Source organism: Durio zibethinus, chromosome 8, assembly GCF_047325235.1.
Source record: "Durio zibethinus cultivar Kanyao isolate XHJ-2024 chromosome 8, ASM4732523v1, whole genome shotgun sequence".
Classification (NCBI taxonomy): domain Eukaryota; kingdom Viridiplantae; phylum Streptophyta; class Magnoliopsida; order Malvales; family Malvaceae; genus Durio; species Durio zibethinus.
The window spans coordinates 24824966-24842952 of NC_143169.1; the positions used below are offsets into that span (position 1 = coordinate 24824966).

At 33.5% G+C, this 17987-nt stretch overlaps 2 protein-coding genes and 1 pseudogene across 7 annotated transcripts; 1 reads left to right on the forward strand and 2 right to left on the reverse strand.

The window, feature by feature from the left end:
• The first annotated feature begins 1431 nt into the window (after positions 1-1431).
• Positions 1432-7897, forward strand: LOC111278163 (uncharacterized). 3 transcript variants are annotated; one of them, XM_022864702.2, is made up of 14 exons: positions 1432-2005; positions 2719-2880; positions 2985-3050; positions 3165-3308; positions 3462-3575; positions 3897-3998; positions 4132-4317; positions 4477-4566; positions 4644-4778; positions 4881-5003; positions 5355-5440; positions 5551-6163; positions 6278-6355; positions 6586-7897. In XM_022864702.2, the coding sequence occupies exons 1-14, from the start codon at positions 1742-1744 to the stop codon at positions 7627-7629; spliced, it is 3207 nt and encodes a 1068-aa protein (XP_022720437.2). In that variant the 5' UTR covers positions 1432-1741; the 3' UTR covers positions 7630-7897. The 3 variants fall into 3 exon arrangements, with proteins under 3 accessions (XP_022720437.2, XP_022720440.2, XP_022720438.2); XM_022864703.2 differs by lacking the exon at positions 3165-3308 and having other exon boundaries at positions 1500-2005; XM_022864705.2 differs by lacking the exons at positions 3165-3308; positions 3462-3575; positions 3897-3998 and having other exon boundaries at positions 1485-2005.
• Positions 7898-9028: 1131 nt separating this feature from the next.
• LOC111278164 (NAC domain-containing protein 73-like) lies at positions 9029-11641 on the reverse strand. 4 transcript variants are annotated; one of them, XM_089764925.1, is made up of 4 exons: positions 11435-11641; positions 11077-11321; positions 10783-10972; positions 9029-10098 (listed from the first exon to the last, which is right to left on the reverse strand). In XM_089764925.1, the coding sequence occupies exons 2-4, from the start codon at positions 11257-11259 to the stop codon at positions 9485-9487; spliced, it is 987 nt and encodes a 328-aa protein (XP_089621051.1). In that variant the 5' UTR covers positions 11260-11321; positions 11435-11641; the 3' UTR covers positions 9029-9484. The 4 variants fall into 4 exon arrangements, with proteins under 4 accessions (XP_089621051.1, XP_022720442.1, XP_022720441.1 ...); XM_022864707.2 differs by having other exon boundaries at positions 11077-11324; XM_022864706.2 differs by having other exon boundaries at positions 11077-11348.
• Positions 11642-16009: 4368 nt separating this feature from the next.
• Positions 16010-17555, reverse strand: LOC111278482 (proline-rich receptor-like protein kinase PERK3; annotated as a pseudogene).
• Between the last annotated feature and the right edge of the window lie 432 nt (positions 17556-17987).

The following is a 17987-nucleotide window of genomic DNA, read 5'->3' on the forward strand; positions in this document are numbered from 1 at the left end:
TGGTTCGACTGCAGGGAGGAAGCGGTTGGGACAACTTGGCTAGGCTCGAGCCAATGATAGGGATGCGGGTCGAAGGTACATCGATGCTACAAGTTGGGTCCCCAGGTGATAAAATGCATGGATCCTGGAATTACTTAAGGCAAAAACAACATCGTTTTGAGACGATATAAAAGAATAATTTTTTTTCTTTAAATTTTTTTTCTCTCTCTTTTTCTCTTTTCTCTCTCTCTCTAGAACCCAATAACATAAGTTAAAGTCTTCACCAGATTCTGAAAACCTGTATCTGAAAGTTGTCGAATTTTGCAAAACTCACTGAAATATCGCAAGAATATGGATTTTTTCATCGAAAACTTCAAACTTCGTCGAAATCTTCATTGAAAATTGAAAAGTTTCACTAGAATTTAAAATTTTTTTAGATTTTTCTAGAAATAAATTTAACACTAGATCTCTCTCTCAATCCCAAATCAAACATTCCTAACTCGAGAACCCAAATGTATTTTTTTTGCCAAAAACAAAACCTGGTACTACTTTCTCTTATATATTTTACTTCGATCTCTCTCTGTGTTTTATGCTCCTTCATGTAGGTTTATATTTATAGGATTTAAAGTTTGAGAATCCTAAACTAGAAAGAAATTTTGATTTTCTTTCAATTCCAGCTTTTAAGTTCAACTTAAACTCAAATAGACAGTTTTTATACAAACTCAATTTTTTTATTATTTATTTCTATAAAAAACAATCAAAACTCTAAACAGATTGTGGTGTCTACAATATTAAACAAAGTAAAAAAATTATTTATGTTGTTATACTAACAATAGTAATTATGTTTGATTTGTTTTGCTACAAGAAAAAGAATCAAAGATATTTATTAGTAGTAACAAAAGAAAAAGAATAATGAAAGAGAGAACCATAAGCTAAGTGAGATTTTGTTACTTAAACTTTCAAATGACAACTTAACATGGCTCCCACGTTTGCTCTCAAACTAAATAATTACAACTAAACTTATCAAATAATTAAATATTATTCTCTCTATCCCAATTGAATTATCATATTTTCACTTTCTATATTTAAATTATAAAATTTAATTTCTTATTTTTTATATTTTTTTAAACTTTAATTTGAATATATATATATTTTGTAAAATTTAATTGATTAAAATATTTAAAATAATAACAATCAAAAGTTAAAAAATTTAGATGAAAAGAAGTTGTTTGTGACAATTTAATTGAGACAAAAAGTAACTATTGGAATGTCTTTTTTATTTATTTTCCTTCAATTAAATATTAAATTTTGATTCATTATGCAAATTAAAGAGATAAAGTGAGAAAGAAAATTCCGCTGATAACCCTAATAATAAATAAAAAGAATAAAGTCCTAAAAAAACAAAAAAGAAAGTCCATAAAGTAGCTTTATTACCACGCTGTCGTTCAGGCTATGAGACTAAATCGTCACAAAAGGACCAAAACACCCTTCCTCTACACCGACGATAACCAAAAGAATCAAGTGTATCAGCGGAATTTTACATCTCTATTCTCCGTATCCTATAATAAAGCCCAAAGGTCCCTTTCGCTTCGATTCCTTTTTCCCCCCCACAATTTTGAACCTCTTTTTCAGTGGAGTGGAAAAACCAATAAAGCATTGTAAAATCAAAGGCTCGATTTTTTTTCTAAAATTGATAATTAAAGTAACAAAGCGAAGAAAATTAGAGAGAAAATCAACTGAACCACGGAGGATCTGAGCAAAGATGATGAAATTTTTGGGTAGAGGAAAAGGCTCCGCCGATGATGTGTCAGCGCAATCGTTAGGTCATTCGGCGTCTCCTTCGTCGGCGTCGGCATCTCCGGTGACCGGTCCCGCGAGACCGATTCGGTTGTTGTACTGCGATGAGAAAGGGAAGTTCCGGATGGATCCGGAAGCCGTCGCGGCTTTGCAGCTTGTTAAGGAACCAATTGGAGTCGTTTCGGTCTGTGGCCGGGCTCGTCAGGGCAAGAGCTTCATTTTAAATCAGGTAATTTCATCTCTTTTTTTGTTTTACTTGTTTTGAAGGTAAATTGGAGTAAATTTATGTTCTTTTGGTGTTTTGCTAGGTGAAATAATAAAGTCTAGGATTTGTGACTTTAGGAGTAGAAAATTTTTTAATTTTAGTGTTTTAGAGAGATCAAGTGTTGAAATTGTGATTGATTGGAGGCCCTTTTGGTATGAATTTTCTATTTTTAGAAGCCTTCATTTGTTATACCTGTAAAAGGAAAATGTCAACATCAATTTAAGTTCATATAAGTGCATTTGAGTGGAGCTTAACTAATGAGGTTGGGTAATGTATGCTTGCTAGACAAAAGAACATCGATAGAGGTAATTATAGTTTTGAGTTTATGACTTATAAGCCAGTATGAGTATAGAGAAAATTATATAAGTGATTAACATGAACATATTCACTATATGCAACGTTATTATAAAACTTATTCTTATGAACTGAATCTGACCAGATAAAGTTTATACTCTTCAAGATTTGAGCTGGATTAACTTTTTATGTCTCCTTTTATTCTCAATCTTTGAAAGCATCAATTGGTGAGTTATCTTTGGCATCACAGTTAAATATTACATGCTTGTGTATGATTTTCCCCTATTTAAGCTTGTATGGAGATCAGCTTTATATCACCATTTTGATGTATATAGTCTCTTTTACCTATGAGTGGTGGCTATGCTTTCATTTTTTTGTTGTAGCTTCTTGGAAGGAGTAGTGGATTTCAAGTAGCATCAACGCATCGACCATGTACCAAAGGGCTTTGGTTGTGGAGTGCACCGTTAAAGAGAACTGCTCTTGATGGAACTGAGTACAATCTTTTGCTATTAGATACTGAAGGAATAGATGCCTATGATCAAACGGTTAGATTTCACCTGCTTTTTTTATGGGAAGCTTTTGGTTATGTTTCAGTTTGGTTATTTTGATTGGTTGAGTTGCTTATGCTTTTGTCTTGCAAACTTGACAGGGAACATACAGCACTCAGATATTTTCCTTAGCTGTCCTCTTATCTAGTATGTTCATCTACAACCAGGTGGGTAATTATTTTTTTTCCCTTCTTTTAATGGGACATTATCCTTTGAGTGGGTTGTCAATAAGGTTTTCCACCATTCTCCCCAAGTTTTGACTGTATATTTCTGATATTTAGATGGGAGGCATAGATGAAACTGCCCTGGATCGTCTCTCTCTTGTCACTCAAATGACAAAACATATCCGAGTCAAAGCTGGAGGAAGAACAACCACAGCTTCTGAACTTGGGCAGTTCTCCCCAATCTTTGTTTGGCTTCTTAGGGTAATATTTAATTACACACAGACACAGAACACACTTGTCTTATTATTGATTATTACATTTTTTTTCTTGAACATGGATGTCATAAGCTTTCTATCAGTTATAAAATGTACTTTTTCTAGTTCTCTTTTATAAAATAGCCATTCTTAATTGCAGGATTTTTATCTGGATTTGGTGGAGGATAATAGGAAAATCACTCCCCGTGAATACCTTGAGCTTGCTTTACGGCCAGTTCAAGGTAGTGGGAAAGATATTGCTGCTAAAAATGAGGTAATTCTTAACATGGATTTTAATTGGGGAAGAAAAAGAAAGCAATACCAATACTGTGGAGGTATGATGAAAAGAAAGTGTCTTAATGATTAATATTGTAAATTTTGATGCTCTTTGAATAATTTTTATTGGCTGAAGTTAGATATACCATAGATTCTAATAAGAGGACTGTCCTTAGTATTTTCCTAATAGTATTCCTCTCTTCAAAGATTAGAGATTCATTTCTCCAATGTTTATTGTAAAGGATGTGAAGAACTAAAGTATTTGATGTTTTCTTCTGTGTGTTAGAGGTACTAATTATGCATGGTTAATTATTGATAGATCCGAGACTCCATTCGAGCTCTATTTCCTGATAGAGAATGCTTTCCCCTTGTGAGGCCTTTGAACAATGAAAATGATCTCCAAAGGCTTGATCAAATTTTGGTTGGTATCTAACTTTTCTCTGTCATCCTTTTTTTGCCCTTCCATCTCTCTTTCTTGCACTCTCAGTCTTGATTGTGCCTTTTCTGCTTTGAATGCATCATTTATTTACTAAAACCTTAGTTCTCATATGTAGCTTGACAAACTGAGACCTGAATTTCGAGCTGGGCTTGATGCATTGACAAAGTTTGTTTTTGAGAGAACAAGGCCAAAGCAGGTTGGGGCTACTTTAATGACGGGTCCTGTTCTTATTGGTATCACTGAATCTTACCTGGATGCGTTGAATAATGGTGCAGTGCCCACAATATCTTCCTCATGGCAGGTCAGTTACTGTTGTCGAGAAATACTACCTGGAATATCATTTAATGGAATAAAAAATATATATATAAAAAAAAGATGCTGAAAAAAGTTAAAAAGACTACACAGCATAAAAAAAATTAAGAATTTCCTCATTTTTCATATTGGTGTTATTTTCGTTCAGAGTGTTGAAGAAGCTGAGTGTCAAAGGGCATATGATTCTGCTGCGGAGATTTATATGTCAACTTTCGACCGCTCAAAGCCACCGGAGGAAGTAAGAGATGCTTTTATCCTAATTGCTGTGCGGTTGTTGAGATAAATTTTTATCATTTCTAATCTTGCTGGTCCTAGGTGTCATTGAGAGAGGCTCATGAAGAAGCAGTTCAAAGATCACTGGCTGTCTATAATGCTAGTGCTGTAGGGGTTGGTTCAATGAGGAAAAAATATGAGGAGCTTCTACAGAAATTCTTCAGAAGGGCTTTTGAGGTATGCAGTTACTCAAAGGCTACATCTATAGGTTAAGTGGTTTTTTCTATGTTATCAAAATGCATGGTAAGCCTTGAATTACAGGATTGGTCATTTATGCAGGACTATAAAAAGAATGCGTTTATGGAAGCAGATTTGCAATGTTCAAATGCCATACATAGCATGGGAAAGAGGTTGAGAGCAGCATGCCATGCTTCTGATGCAGGCATAGATAATATTGTGAAGGTAGGTAATTATTGTCTAGTTGCCCTTATCCATCATATTAAGGACTTCAATCTAATTCCAGAACTTTTTTGCTCTTCATTAACTGCTGTTTTGAGATGATATTCCAAATTTAGATTTTACATCACTAAAATTATAAGGATGAAGGCTATTTAATCAACCAACTTGAGTGGAGTTGTCTATTTTTTACTGTCCTTCTCAGTCATAGTTAATTACCTTCGTGTTGACCCTATGGAAAGTTACTTTTTTTTTGTTTTTAATATCTATGAAGACAAGTTATAGAGATATTATGTGGTAATGGTATTTTCCATAGAATGCCTTTTACTGGGTTTTATTAGAATGTTATATATGCAGGTTCTTGATGCACTTTTATCCGAGTATGAAGCCTCATGCCATGGCCCTGGAAAATGGCAGAAACTGGCTGTTTTTTTACAACAGAGGTTTGCATCAATATTTTTATTTTTTCTTGAAGAGGGTTGTACCAACTGCGCTGGGCTTAAGTCTTTAGTTTGGATATTAACTTTCATTGTCTATCCTATTAAACTGTCAGTATGGAGGGGCCATTACTGGATTTCATGAAGAGAGTTATAGATCAGATTGGATCTGAGAGGAGTTCCCTTATATTGAAATGCCGTTCAATTGACGATAAAATGAAGTTACTTAAAAAGCAACTGGAAGATAGTGAGAAATATAAATCTGAATATGTGAAGCGTTATGATGATGCTATCAATGACAAGAAGAAGCTTGCCGATGAGTATTCAAGTCGTATGAATAATTTGCAAGGTGATAACAGTTCACTGAAGGAGAGATGTTCTAGTTTAATGAAAGCACTGGATGCTGCCAAGCAAGAAACATTAGACTGGAGAAGAAATTATGATCAGATGTTATCGAAGCATAGAGCCAAAGAAGATCAAGCCACCTCAGAAATTGAAGTGCTCAAGTCCCGTAGCACTGCTGCTGAAGCAAGGCTGGCTGCTGCGAGGGAGCAAGCTGAGTCTGCTCAAGAGGAGGCAGAGGAGTGGAAAAGAAAGTATGACTTTGCCATTAGAGAGGCAAAAGCTGCTTTGGAGAAGGCAGCAATCGTGCAAGACCGAACAAGCAAGGAAACTCAACTTAGGGAAGATACTCTGAGGGAAGAGTTTTCACATACATTGGCAGAGAAGGTACCCTCTTGCTCACCTCACATTTACACACACATTCTTGTTCTCACAATCATGTATCATGCAGATGTAAGATGCAGGACGAATGTGATTTTTATCTGCTGATAAACATTGCAGGAAGTTGAAATAAAGGACAAGTCAGCAAAGATTGAGCAAGCTGAGCAGTGCTTGATGACTCTAAAGTTAGAGTTGAAGGTTAGTGTATTATATATGTAGATATATAATTATGCATGTGTATCTATGCATACTCCATGTAATGCTTTGGAATATGATCACTTAAAGAATTGTTAACTATGATTACAATGATAATTCACTCAACCACTGCATTTGATCGTAACCCTGACTGGATTAGTAGGTTTACATTCTTTATTGATTAAGTGCATTTGCAAAGATTGCAGTATTTAAAAATGGGAAATGCTTTGCAGGCTGCTGAGTCAAAAAATAGGAGTTATGATGCAGAGATATCATCGCTAAAGGTTGAAATCAGGGAATTAGCTGATAAGCTAGAAAATGCTAATACCGAGGCCATGTCATTTGAGAGAGAAGCAAAGATATTGGAGCAAGAGAAGATCCATTTGGAGGAGAAGTATTCATCCGAGTTCAGGAGGTTTGCAGAAGTTGAAGAAAGGTGTAGAGTAGCTGAGAAAGAAGCAAAGAAGGCAACAGAATTGGCCGATAAAGCTCGGGCAGAATCAGTAGCTGCTCAAAAGGAGAAAAGTGAGATACAGAGGATGGCAATGGAAAGATTGGCTCAGATTGAGAGGGCCGAGAGGCAAATTGAGAACTTAGTGAGACAGAAAACAGACTTGGAGGATGAACTACATAGAGTACGTATGTCAGAGCTGGATGCGGTTTCTAAAGTTGCATTGTTAGAGGCTAGAGTTGAAGAGAGGCAGAGAGAGATAGAGTCATTATTAAAAACAAATAATGAGCAGAGGGCTAGTACAGTTAAAGCGCTTGAAGATCTTTTAGACTCTGAACGTGCAGCACATGCAGATGCAAATGACAGGGCTGAAGCCCTCTCTCTTCAGCTACAGGCTGCACAGGCAAAACTTGATTCGCTCCAGCAAGAGTTGACTTCTGTTCGTCTAAATGAAACAGCATTAGACAGTAAGCTGAAAACTGCTTCCCATGGAAAGCGATTGAGGGCAGATGATTGTGAAATGGGGGTGGGATCTGTTCAAGATATGGACACAAGTGACAGAATTTTGAGAGCAAATAAGAAGCCCAGGAGCACGACTAGCCCCCTCAGGTATTCACAATCAGAAGATGGCAGGTCAGTATTCAAAGGTGATGATTACAACCAGAATCTTCAACACAATCAGGAGGATTATACCAAGTTCACAGTGCAAAAACTTAAGCAGGAACTCACGAAGCATAATTTTGGTGGCGAGCTGCTTGCGCTGAGGAATGCAAATAAGAAAGAAATCCTCGCACTGTATGAAAAATGTGTTCTGCAGAAATCTTAACAGATTTTTCAGTTTACTTATGACTTGTATATAGAGGGGCATTTAATCTATTTTTACTTGATAGAGTTATGAGTTTATGAGCCTAGGTGAAGTTTTAAATCCTAGAAATTCTGTTAGTCCAAAGTTTGGAATATCCCTAGAGTCCAGCAACGTTGATTAAAAATGACTTAAATACTTTTGGGAGAAGGTTTGTCTGTCTTATATATATGCATATGTATATGTGAATTTGATTGCCTGAATTATTCAACGGTGTGATTTTTGCAGCTCAGATTGTATCCAAATTCCGAACCCTATTTGAAGGAATATTCAATTTTTATTGTATTTTTCATCTCTTAAATCCTGAAATAAGAAAGATTTGGTATTGCTTTGTCTGCAAGACAAGAACATACGTTACTATTTTTCTTCTAATTTGATTTTTCAAAAAGAGAATTCCTGCATGTCCTTTTTGTTCTGGGAACATTGAGTTTTGTTTATTGGCTAAAAATATTCAACATCTTATAAAAGTAGATAGTTATTGAATTGTTTGTAGCTGATGCAAATTTTTTATGATTCTTTCTCGAGGACCGCTAAGAAAAGTCTCCTTTGACAGATGATTGATGTTAAACTCTTTGTAGTTTTTTTCTTTGGCCTCTTCAAGAGAACCGCCATAGGTATTTACCTTCCTGCTGTGCATTTTCTTCCATCGCAAGGAAATGGAGTTTCGTGATTTTAAATCCCCTTAATCTCCTCCTTTGTAAAGGGTGTTATTTATTGGGATTAAGTTTTTTGTTCTGTATAATCATCCTCACTGCAAATTTTTATTTTTTATTTTTTAGAAAAATAAAACTACAAATGATAGGAAGGATCAACACTTAATTTCACATTTCTTTAAAAAAAAAATGTGCTTGATTCGAAGAGGGTTAGCATAATGGTTTCTCTAATGGCCAAAATATTATATTTTTTCTTTTGTTTTTGACTAGGAATTTTGACTAAAATTCCAACCTTCCTTTCGTGACAAGTTTGCTGAATGTTTTTCCATTCGTAGTTGAAAACGCGTTATCAATAAAATAATGGCAGCTAAAGCCTGACTTTTTCGACATTTTTAATCTCCAATCCTCAAGTGATCTCCAGTACTTGAAATATATAGATATTGAGATGCAAGCAAGTTGGTCATTATTACGCCATTCTTCTAGCACCTTCTAGGGTAAGGGAACTATCATATTCACACAATTACATGACATGTTCGCGTATGTATGTCTTTCTTTGAGATTATCCCTTTGATCAGCTAGTAATTCATTTGGATCACCAAAAGAATTCACACAAGTACGATACAAGTATTCTTCAAATATTCAAATATGCAGAAAAGGGATGAGAATAAATCCTATTTGAATAATTCAGATTTACAATCACACCAAAAAAAAAAAAAAAACCATGATAGAATTGATAACAATTGTCTTTTTTCAATCATGAGGGATTTTGAAACATAATAAATGGCAAATGATATAACAAATTAAACCTGTAGGACTACCAGTTGAAGTTTATATGAGTCATCTTTGTACAGTCCTGCTATAAGTGCCATCAAACCCTATAAATTGATAAAATATGGTCAAATATATATATATATATATGTATATAAATATTAAGCAAATGGGTATAAAAATAGGGCACCAGCTGCCTTGTCTAGTCCTTTGCTCAAGAGCGTGTTCATGGGCAAATCTTCCAAAGCATCCGACTCTTTTAATGGTAACAAAAGAAGACATTCACCTTTTTCTTTCAGTCCCTCTTTTCCTCAGGAATATCACAATCTGATAATTTATATGACTATTACAGAGCAACAGCAACAACACCAACCAAATAAGTCTTTGACGTAGCTGCTCTACCAAATGCTGATCTTTCCATTGCTATTTTCTGTCAAGTCTCCTTTGCTTGTATCAGAGGTTAATCGGATAAACGTGGATCCATCACCTTGAACAACCAAATTTGGAATTAGCTGAGGTGGGCTTTCTCTATTATGATGGTTCCCATGATCATATGAAATAAAAGGTGGATTGTAATAGTCAACAAGAGCCGGGGTGCTAGTACTCTTTGCCATAGGACTTTCATGCCGGCTTCGGTTTTTCAGCTTTCTATCAAGTTTGTCCTTAACACTACTTGGACCGCATTGTCTAGGTTGAGTTTGGTAAAAAACTTTTGAAATCACTAACTCTCCATCTTTCTCTTCTTCATTGTTGCCAAGGTGATACTGATGCATCACCCAGTTTGTCTTCTCTGGCTTCCTTTGCCTGCCATAGTTGGTGTAGAGTACTAAAATCTTTTTGAAACCCTTTACAGCCCCACCAGCAAACACTGCTCTGGTCTTGCCTGTTTTGTGCCACCTTGTTTCGCTTCCATCGTCATCCGTGTGAACTTTTCTTCTCTTCCTAGTCCCGGTTGTGTATGCCTTGGAGGGTCGATGAAAGAAGTGTCGGATTAGGCCATCTTTGCTCACTCCTGCACCATTAAATTGTGAACAGATCAAAGGATTTGGTTTTATGCATGAAACTAATTAGAGTGCATAGCTTAATTCAATCAGAATGGAAATAAGATATACTTGATTTGATTACTGACCACTCATTGCCTTTTAGACAAGCTGTTAGGCCACTTAAAGCAATGGCTAGAAAACCTATATCAGGTCATCCTAACTTTGACTATTCACCAGTCATGAGGTTCGGTATTAACACAACTTTCAAACTAGAAAACATTACTAAGATCATGGAATGATGAAGGGCAATGCCTATATCCTGGAGTTAAGCTAGACTAATTCACATGTCTCTCAGAAAATATGTGGCTTTGAGTAGAACCAAAGGATCTCACATGATTAGGCCACCCAAGAAACACTACACACCAGCAATATCCTCGGCAGTTAGTATTAGCCAACTTAGATACTTTTCTTACAATATACTTAACTGGATTCTGAAAAATGCGGTAAGTTTTTACGTTTTCATCTCAAATTCATCTACCAACATAGATCATTGATAGTGCCCAAACCAAAAAACACAGATCATTGTTATAGCCCTAAAAATAAAGTAATGAAAAACTAATGTATCTGAAGAGAAAAGCAGTCGAAGAAAACCCCTAAGTTCAGAAAGCTAGTAAATTGACAAGCATAGTTGTAACATTAAAGCATCGAAGTACCTGGCAGCCTCTCTGGATGAGCATAGCAAATCCCATTTTCTACTTCCAGGGTTGGAATAAACTCGTCAATCAACGGATGAAGCTTGCGCAAATCAGATATTACCTTTGCCTCTAAATGCTCTAAAATTTCTTGGTCAGTTGGATCAAACTTCACTCCTGCTGGTAACCCCGGCAAATCATGAATTCCGGCCTAACCCCACGGAAATTTTAGTGTATCAAACTAGTGTGGAATATTACATATATATAACCAACAAAAAAAAACTAGAGAGTAAATTATATGATTAAAATGTTTACCTGATCTTGGTAGGGTATGTTATGGCCACATGAAGGGCAAATAATGGTTGGGATATCATGGATTTTGGAGTCGGCAACGGCTACGGTGGTGGGGGCTACGACGCAGACGGAGGGTTCTTTAGTGACTGCTGCTGTAACTAACTGTAGAGCTCTATCATCGCTAGGGTTGTTGCACCATGTCATCTCTCTGGTTCTGTTGATCTTATTCCCATCACATAGCTGACTTCTGATTCTATCTTCTTCCCCTACTTCTCGAACACGCACACGAAATTCTAGCAAGATTGACACATAAAACAAAACCAAAACAAAAGCAAAGCTTGTCTTAAAATAAAATTAGAGCACGTTTTCAGTTACCCACTTTTTCTTTGCTTGATGTTTGGCAAAGGAATTTAAATCTTCCACGCTTTTTTATTCTTCTTTTTTTCCTTCAAACTTTCTGCTAATGGTAGAGGGTACAGGATAGCAGCTGCTGTGTGCTATATACTCCTCCTTCTTGGTAAACAAAGAAAAAAGAGAGGGAGAGAAGGTTAAAAGAAGGGTATAAAAGAAAGGAAAGAATGGGATTTATTCATTTTAATTATTTTTTCAGAATCATAATAAAAAAACTTATGATGCATGTTACTTGGACGTCAAGTCAATTTGGTTATGCCATTGTATATACGATATGTATGACAGAACAAATGCAGTCGTTAGACCTTGCTTTTCGGCTTGGTCTAAACATTAGAAGGATTTACACTTGTTTAACTAAAATAACTGACAATTAAAAATAAAACCACAAAAAAAAAAAAAAGAGCTGAGTGGCGAGGAGGCAAGCAGGTATTCTTTCCAGGACGTTTTACCTCTTAAGACAGAGATGGGGATTTGGAAAAAAAAAAAAAAAAGCTTTTAGCTCCATTGTCAAATCTGGAGTATTCTTAAAGCTATGAAAAATATACATTGCGAAATATACAATATTAATGTAACATGAAAAATACGATTCAACTATCAATATTGATCATCAATAATGATGTGATTTTCTCTTTGAATATTAAACATTTAATTTTAATGATTAAAATTTAATTCTTTCACTTTGAAATTAAGTTTACAACTAATTAAAGTGTTTCGTTATTTATGGTTTTGACAATTCCTCCTATAGCCATAATTATAAGAGATTAATGTAATGTAGCATTCTTAGTATATTTTTCGTGTAACATATGAACTGCACCATTTTTCAAGTTGGTGACAGTAATATGTATATGCACTGTCTTTTAGTTTTGCAATTATTACGTAATAAATAAGAGAAAAAATTTTTCAAAGAAAGCTCTTGAATAAATTTAAAACATTATACATCAGAAAAAATTAGTAAACCCCAATGAGCAGTTACGAAAGAAAATTTTGGATAATGAAATCATATATCAGTAGCCTGCACGATTCTGAAACTACGTTTTTCTCTCTTAAACGTCATATTGATCACCAAAGATGATCTGATGGTGTAGTTTTTGATCAAACGGGTGAGAGGTGAACAATCGTAGGGGAGTGCAAAAGTACGTACGTGCCTGGAAAATCACAATGCTGTACGTAATTAACTTATACCATAGCCGACATGAATAACATTAATGGTCATTTTCATCTTTCATGTTATGTCAGTTTGAGAGCTTCTCTCAGAAGCCACGCAACAAGAAGAATAAACTTCTTTATTAAGCTTATGCTGTTTCTTATGGCTTACTTACGGTTTTTTTAGGACTTTGTCAAGATGTGCTTCTCCTGTTTCAAAATTGTTTTTTTTTTTTCTCATATACCTTCGTTCACCCAAAAAAAAAAAATAATTTTGTTTGTTTGGCAGATTAAGAAAGTATTAAAGAAATTAAAAACTATATATCCAATGGAAACGTAGTTTAAAATCAAACAGGTGAACGATTGATTTTGTTTACCACGCTTAATTCGTAAGATAAAACTTACAAAAAAATTTCATAAACGAAGTTTGTGAAATTTTTTATTAAAAATAAATAAATAAAAATTTTAATAAAAATTTAAATTGATATATTGATAAAATTTAATGTAAAAATCAATGATATAAAAAAATTTATTGAAATATTATTTATAATTTAAATATAATAAATATTTACTTAACTGTAAAATTTTTGTCAATGTTTTTATTAAAAATATCCATTCAATAAATATATAAAATTTTTTAAATTTTACATGTTTAATTTATGTGATGAGATCTTTCAATTTATTAATTTTGATTTTGATTTATAAATTTCTCATAAAAAATTTTACAAACTTTAAAATTTCATATAAATCTTTTTCTAATTCACAACCCAAGTTTAGGGATAAGAGTAAGAATTCACAGCTTTTCCATTCAAAACCGAGAGTGAAAGCTCATTTCTTTCAAAGTCATCTATTTTCAATTAATGGGGAATCAACCACCTCTTTGCAACTTCCAAACTTTTTCACAAACAATTTTTCTAGCCCTTCAGTTGCGCAAACTATTAATTAGCCAATATTTTCAGTGATTTTGACATGTTGTATGCACCGTTTTGTTAGTTATGATTGACAAACATAATGAACTATACCATTAATTAAACTCAAATATTCAATGTAAAATCATGGTTAATGATGATGATATGTATGATCACTACATTACATTATATTTTTCAAGGAAAAATGTGTCTTAATATTGAAAACGATGAGATAAAGTATAATGAAGAAAATATATTAGTTCGAGATATTTCTTTTGAATTGGGAATGTGTTTAGTATTTTCCATTATGGTGAAGGAATGATTTAGACCATGATTTTAAGAATTAATTAATTTTGAAATGAAACTAATCATATGATTGATTGCAACTTGTATTTTTCTGTGTTTCTTGTGGACTATACCAAGGGATAATACAAATTGACTGATTGAAATGGAATGAATTTTCTAGTATGTAAAAGACATTGAAACACTTTGACTTGCAAAAATGAATGATTATTTAAGCCAATGGCATTTAATTTGGGATAAAACTTATATAAAGTTTTTTAGGTTAAATTTATTAAATTACTTCTTAAAAATGATTTAATAAAAACTTTAATAAAAAATCAAAACTGATAAATTGATAAAATTCAATGTGAAAATCAATAATATATAAAAAAAATTATTAAAAATATTGTTTATAATTTAAATTTGATTGATATTTATTCAACGGTAAAAATTCTATTAACATTTTTATTAAAAATATCTATTTAAAAGTATATATATCAAAATTTATAAAAAAAATATTTCAAAATTTACACACTTAATTTATGTAATGAAACCTTTTAATATTTCGATTTTGATTTTTTATTTTAGTTTTTATTTAATCATTTCTAGTAAAAAACTTCACGAATTTTACCTAAAAATCTTCTTTTAAGTTTTTCTCTTTAATTTGTGTCTAAAAATTTTATATTAACAAGAATATATTAATTAATTTGCTACTTACCTAATAAGCTTTTATGGTATTATTTGCTACTTACCTAGAAAGTAATTTAATCCTTTCTACATATGAGGATTTATTTTATGTTATAAGTCACAAAAGGTAACTTGTTATGTGATGCTTCTAATCAATAAATTAAATTTGAAATTTAATTCAGTTAATTTATGTAATTAACCTTAAGATACGATATCTAACAGATTTAAAATTCAAATTTTAGCATTTATAATGTCTTCTCCTATTCCTAAAACTGTCACTTTGAAAAAAAAATTGAAAGTTGGATATGTGGAAGCTAATTTCAATCTCATTGCTGATTTAGAAAGGATATTAATAAATGATAAAAAAATTTTTTTAAAAATTATTCATGTTCTTGACATTTAAATAATAAAAAATCTTCTTATATTTTCTTTTTCAATATAAGCTATATATCTCATTGCTAATTTTAAAAGAAAAAAATCTTTTAACATCAAGTAATAAAAAAACTTACCAATGAACCATAATTCAATATTGGAATCCCTTATTAAAGAAGGTTTCAAATTCAAATACCAATAGTTGTTTAAAAATATTAAAAAAAAAAAAAAGAAAACTTTTCCATCATTTAAATGGGCCAGGACCCTAATTATTAGGCATATTACTCGGGCTAAGCCTGCTCTGGATCTAAATTTTCCTTGACTTTTTCTCGAGCTTCCCCGGCCAGAGGCTGACCATTTATATATTTTTCTTCTTCAAGTATATATATATATATATAGTACTATGAATAATTTCATCATGAAATAGATATTTTGATGAGCATCCACACTTCATCCTATTGGTTAGATCCACTGCTTTCTGCCACAATTTTCAACTTAAAATAGTAAGAAAATTTGGACTTAATAGATAATTATGAACAAAAGAATGCTGTATATACATGGAAATTACATTATTATTTTCGAACAAAACTTTAGCCATAAAATGCTACTATAACAGACGAGGAAAGCAGAGTCTAATGAAACTATAGGATATTTTGGACAAGAATAATTGGAAGGGAGAATCAAAAGTCTAGTCAAGAGAATATGGGGTCCGAAAAAATATAATTTATAAACAACATTGTGCAACTATAAGTTTTAGTCGAATATTGGTCAAATGATGGAGCCAAAAAGGGGTAAACAGAATAAAGTAGTGTTTGAAAGAAATCAAAGAAAAGGGTCCCTTTCACCACCAAAAAGATCACCAATTTTCCACATGGAAACAAAGATCAATTAATTAATCACCGCCCAACGACAAGACAAGCCGGGGAAGCCCCCGCTCCCATCTGTTTGATAGTTTCATTTCAATGTTTCCTACAAAATTCCTCTTCATCGGCCAACTGTATCTAAAGCCCATTTTGTAGACACCTCACGTTTGTACAATCTGATTTAACCTTTTGATTAGCAATGTCAAAAACAAACCTAATATTTCCAATTTGGCAATTTAAGACTTCATAACAAAATTGCTTTGGAAGAGTTAAAATGGAGCTAATACTCTAATGACAGGCCTCAATTTCCAAATTGGTCAAAATGGTTGCCACTTGAGAAATAGGGGGCCTGTCCTTTCTGTAATTACCAACACAAGCTGAAGCCACTTTAACCGATCTACCAATGGGTTATTATCTGTTTGGATAATAAAGATCTCATGGACTAAATAGATGTGAAATCGTTATACATCATTTTTTATGAAAAGTAATTTTTTTTTCAAAAATAATATAATTTATTTCATTCGATTTGAATTTATCGAAATTATAATCACAATCAATTCATCTTTTTTACGTAGATTTTTAGCTTTTATATATCATAAGGAATTATAAGTCTAGGATCCAAAAGTTCACTGAAGTTTCTCACATTAATCAATGGCAATGCCCATCTAACAAGCAACCCTTGTCCACTTCTCATCCCAGTCAAAAGCTCCAACAAAACCACCCCAAAACCATAAACATCGCTTTCCTTGCAAGCATCGCCTCCTCTATCAACCCAATACTCATCATCTACATAACCCTTGAGCCCCCTCTTCTCTTTGGATGCCAAGAACCAAAGCCCGTGATCGCATAACTTAGCAACAAGTTTCACTTCTAGTAATATAGTGGATGCCCTAATACATCCATGTACATTATTTGGTGTCATTCCTTCATGCAAATACTCGATCCCTCTAGCCACCCCGGTAGTAACCTTCAGACGCCTATTCCAATCTAATAATGATGCGGCGTCGGAGCTTTCATGCAAATAAAAATCCAATTTCACCGTACCGACAAACTCCATTACAACGATTCTCTCACCCGGTGCTTGTGAAAACCCTGTAATGGACTATGTGGGGATGTTGAGCTAAAGAAGTGTTTTGATTATTGAAGCAAACCCGAAACCAGCATTGCTCGCCGCAACAAGCTCCCCTCTTGGTGATATGGCTGCGTAAACAGTACCTAAACGGCCTTTACCATGATTCTTCTATGGTTAAAGCCATCCGTCGCTGCACCTATATCAGTTACTTGATACGTAATTGCACAAAGCTTGACAGGCAGTTCTTGTTTTTTATCAGATTTTAATGGTTTCTTTCTGCAGATGACGATCAGGACGATACCAGGCCAAGAATGAAAAGAGAGATTGAGAGAAGAACCAAAACCAAATCATAAGCAATATCCTCACATTGGCTCATCCTTTCTGTGGTAAAACTATTGCCTTCGTCTAATTATGACTGATCAAATGGTTAGGAGAATTGGATCAGAAAGAAGAAAAGGGTTTTGGCTTGGCTGTCGTAGACCATAAATTCTAACGTGTTGAAAAGGCTTCTATATATGGGATTAGACTTTGAAGTTTTAACTTTGAAGAGTTATTAAAAGAAAAAAGTGAAGGGAAAAGGGCCTCCCTTTTTGAGAAAGTGCACAGACTCTGAAAAAATGGGATACCACTACAAGAAAATGGGTATTAAGTAGCAAATTTTTGGAGGCGTTTCACTAATAAATACCGTTAAATTTTGTGTTTTTACAAAATTAATAGTATTTATGAAGTAAATGTCACTAAATATTTATATAGTGATGTTTGTAACAGAAAACACCACTATTAATTAGAGTTAGTGGCGTTTCTAAATCAAAATATTGTAAATAGTAAAGATTAATGGTGTTTGTAGATTAAAATGCCACAATTGAAATTATAAAAATTAAATAAATTGACAAAATTCTTCTAAAAAAACTACATGCAACGCCTATTAAACGCAATTTAGTGGCGTTTATTATTAGAAACACCCCTAAATTTTCTCTGATTTCAACAAATCAATTGAGCTGCTTTCTCTTTCATTTTCCCTCTATTCCCCCCTGACTACCCAGATTGTTTTACTTTACTTTTTCATTGAAATTGCCACTTTCATTTTTCTTTCCTTTTTCCTCCATTTTGCCCAGATCGATCCTTTTGTTTTATTTTACTTTCCTTTTCTTTTTAAATGAAACCCATTTGGTTTCGAGCTTCCACAGCATCTAC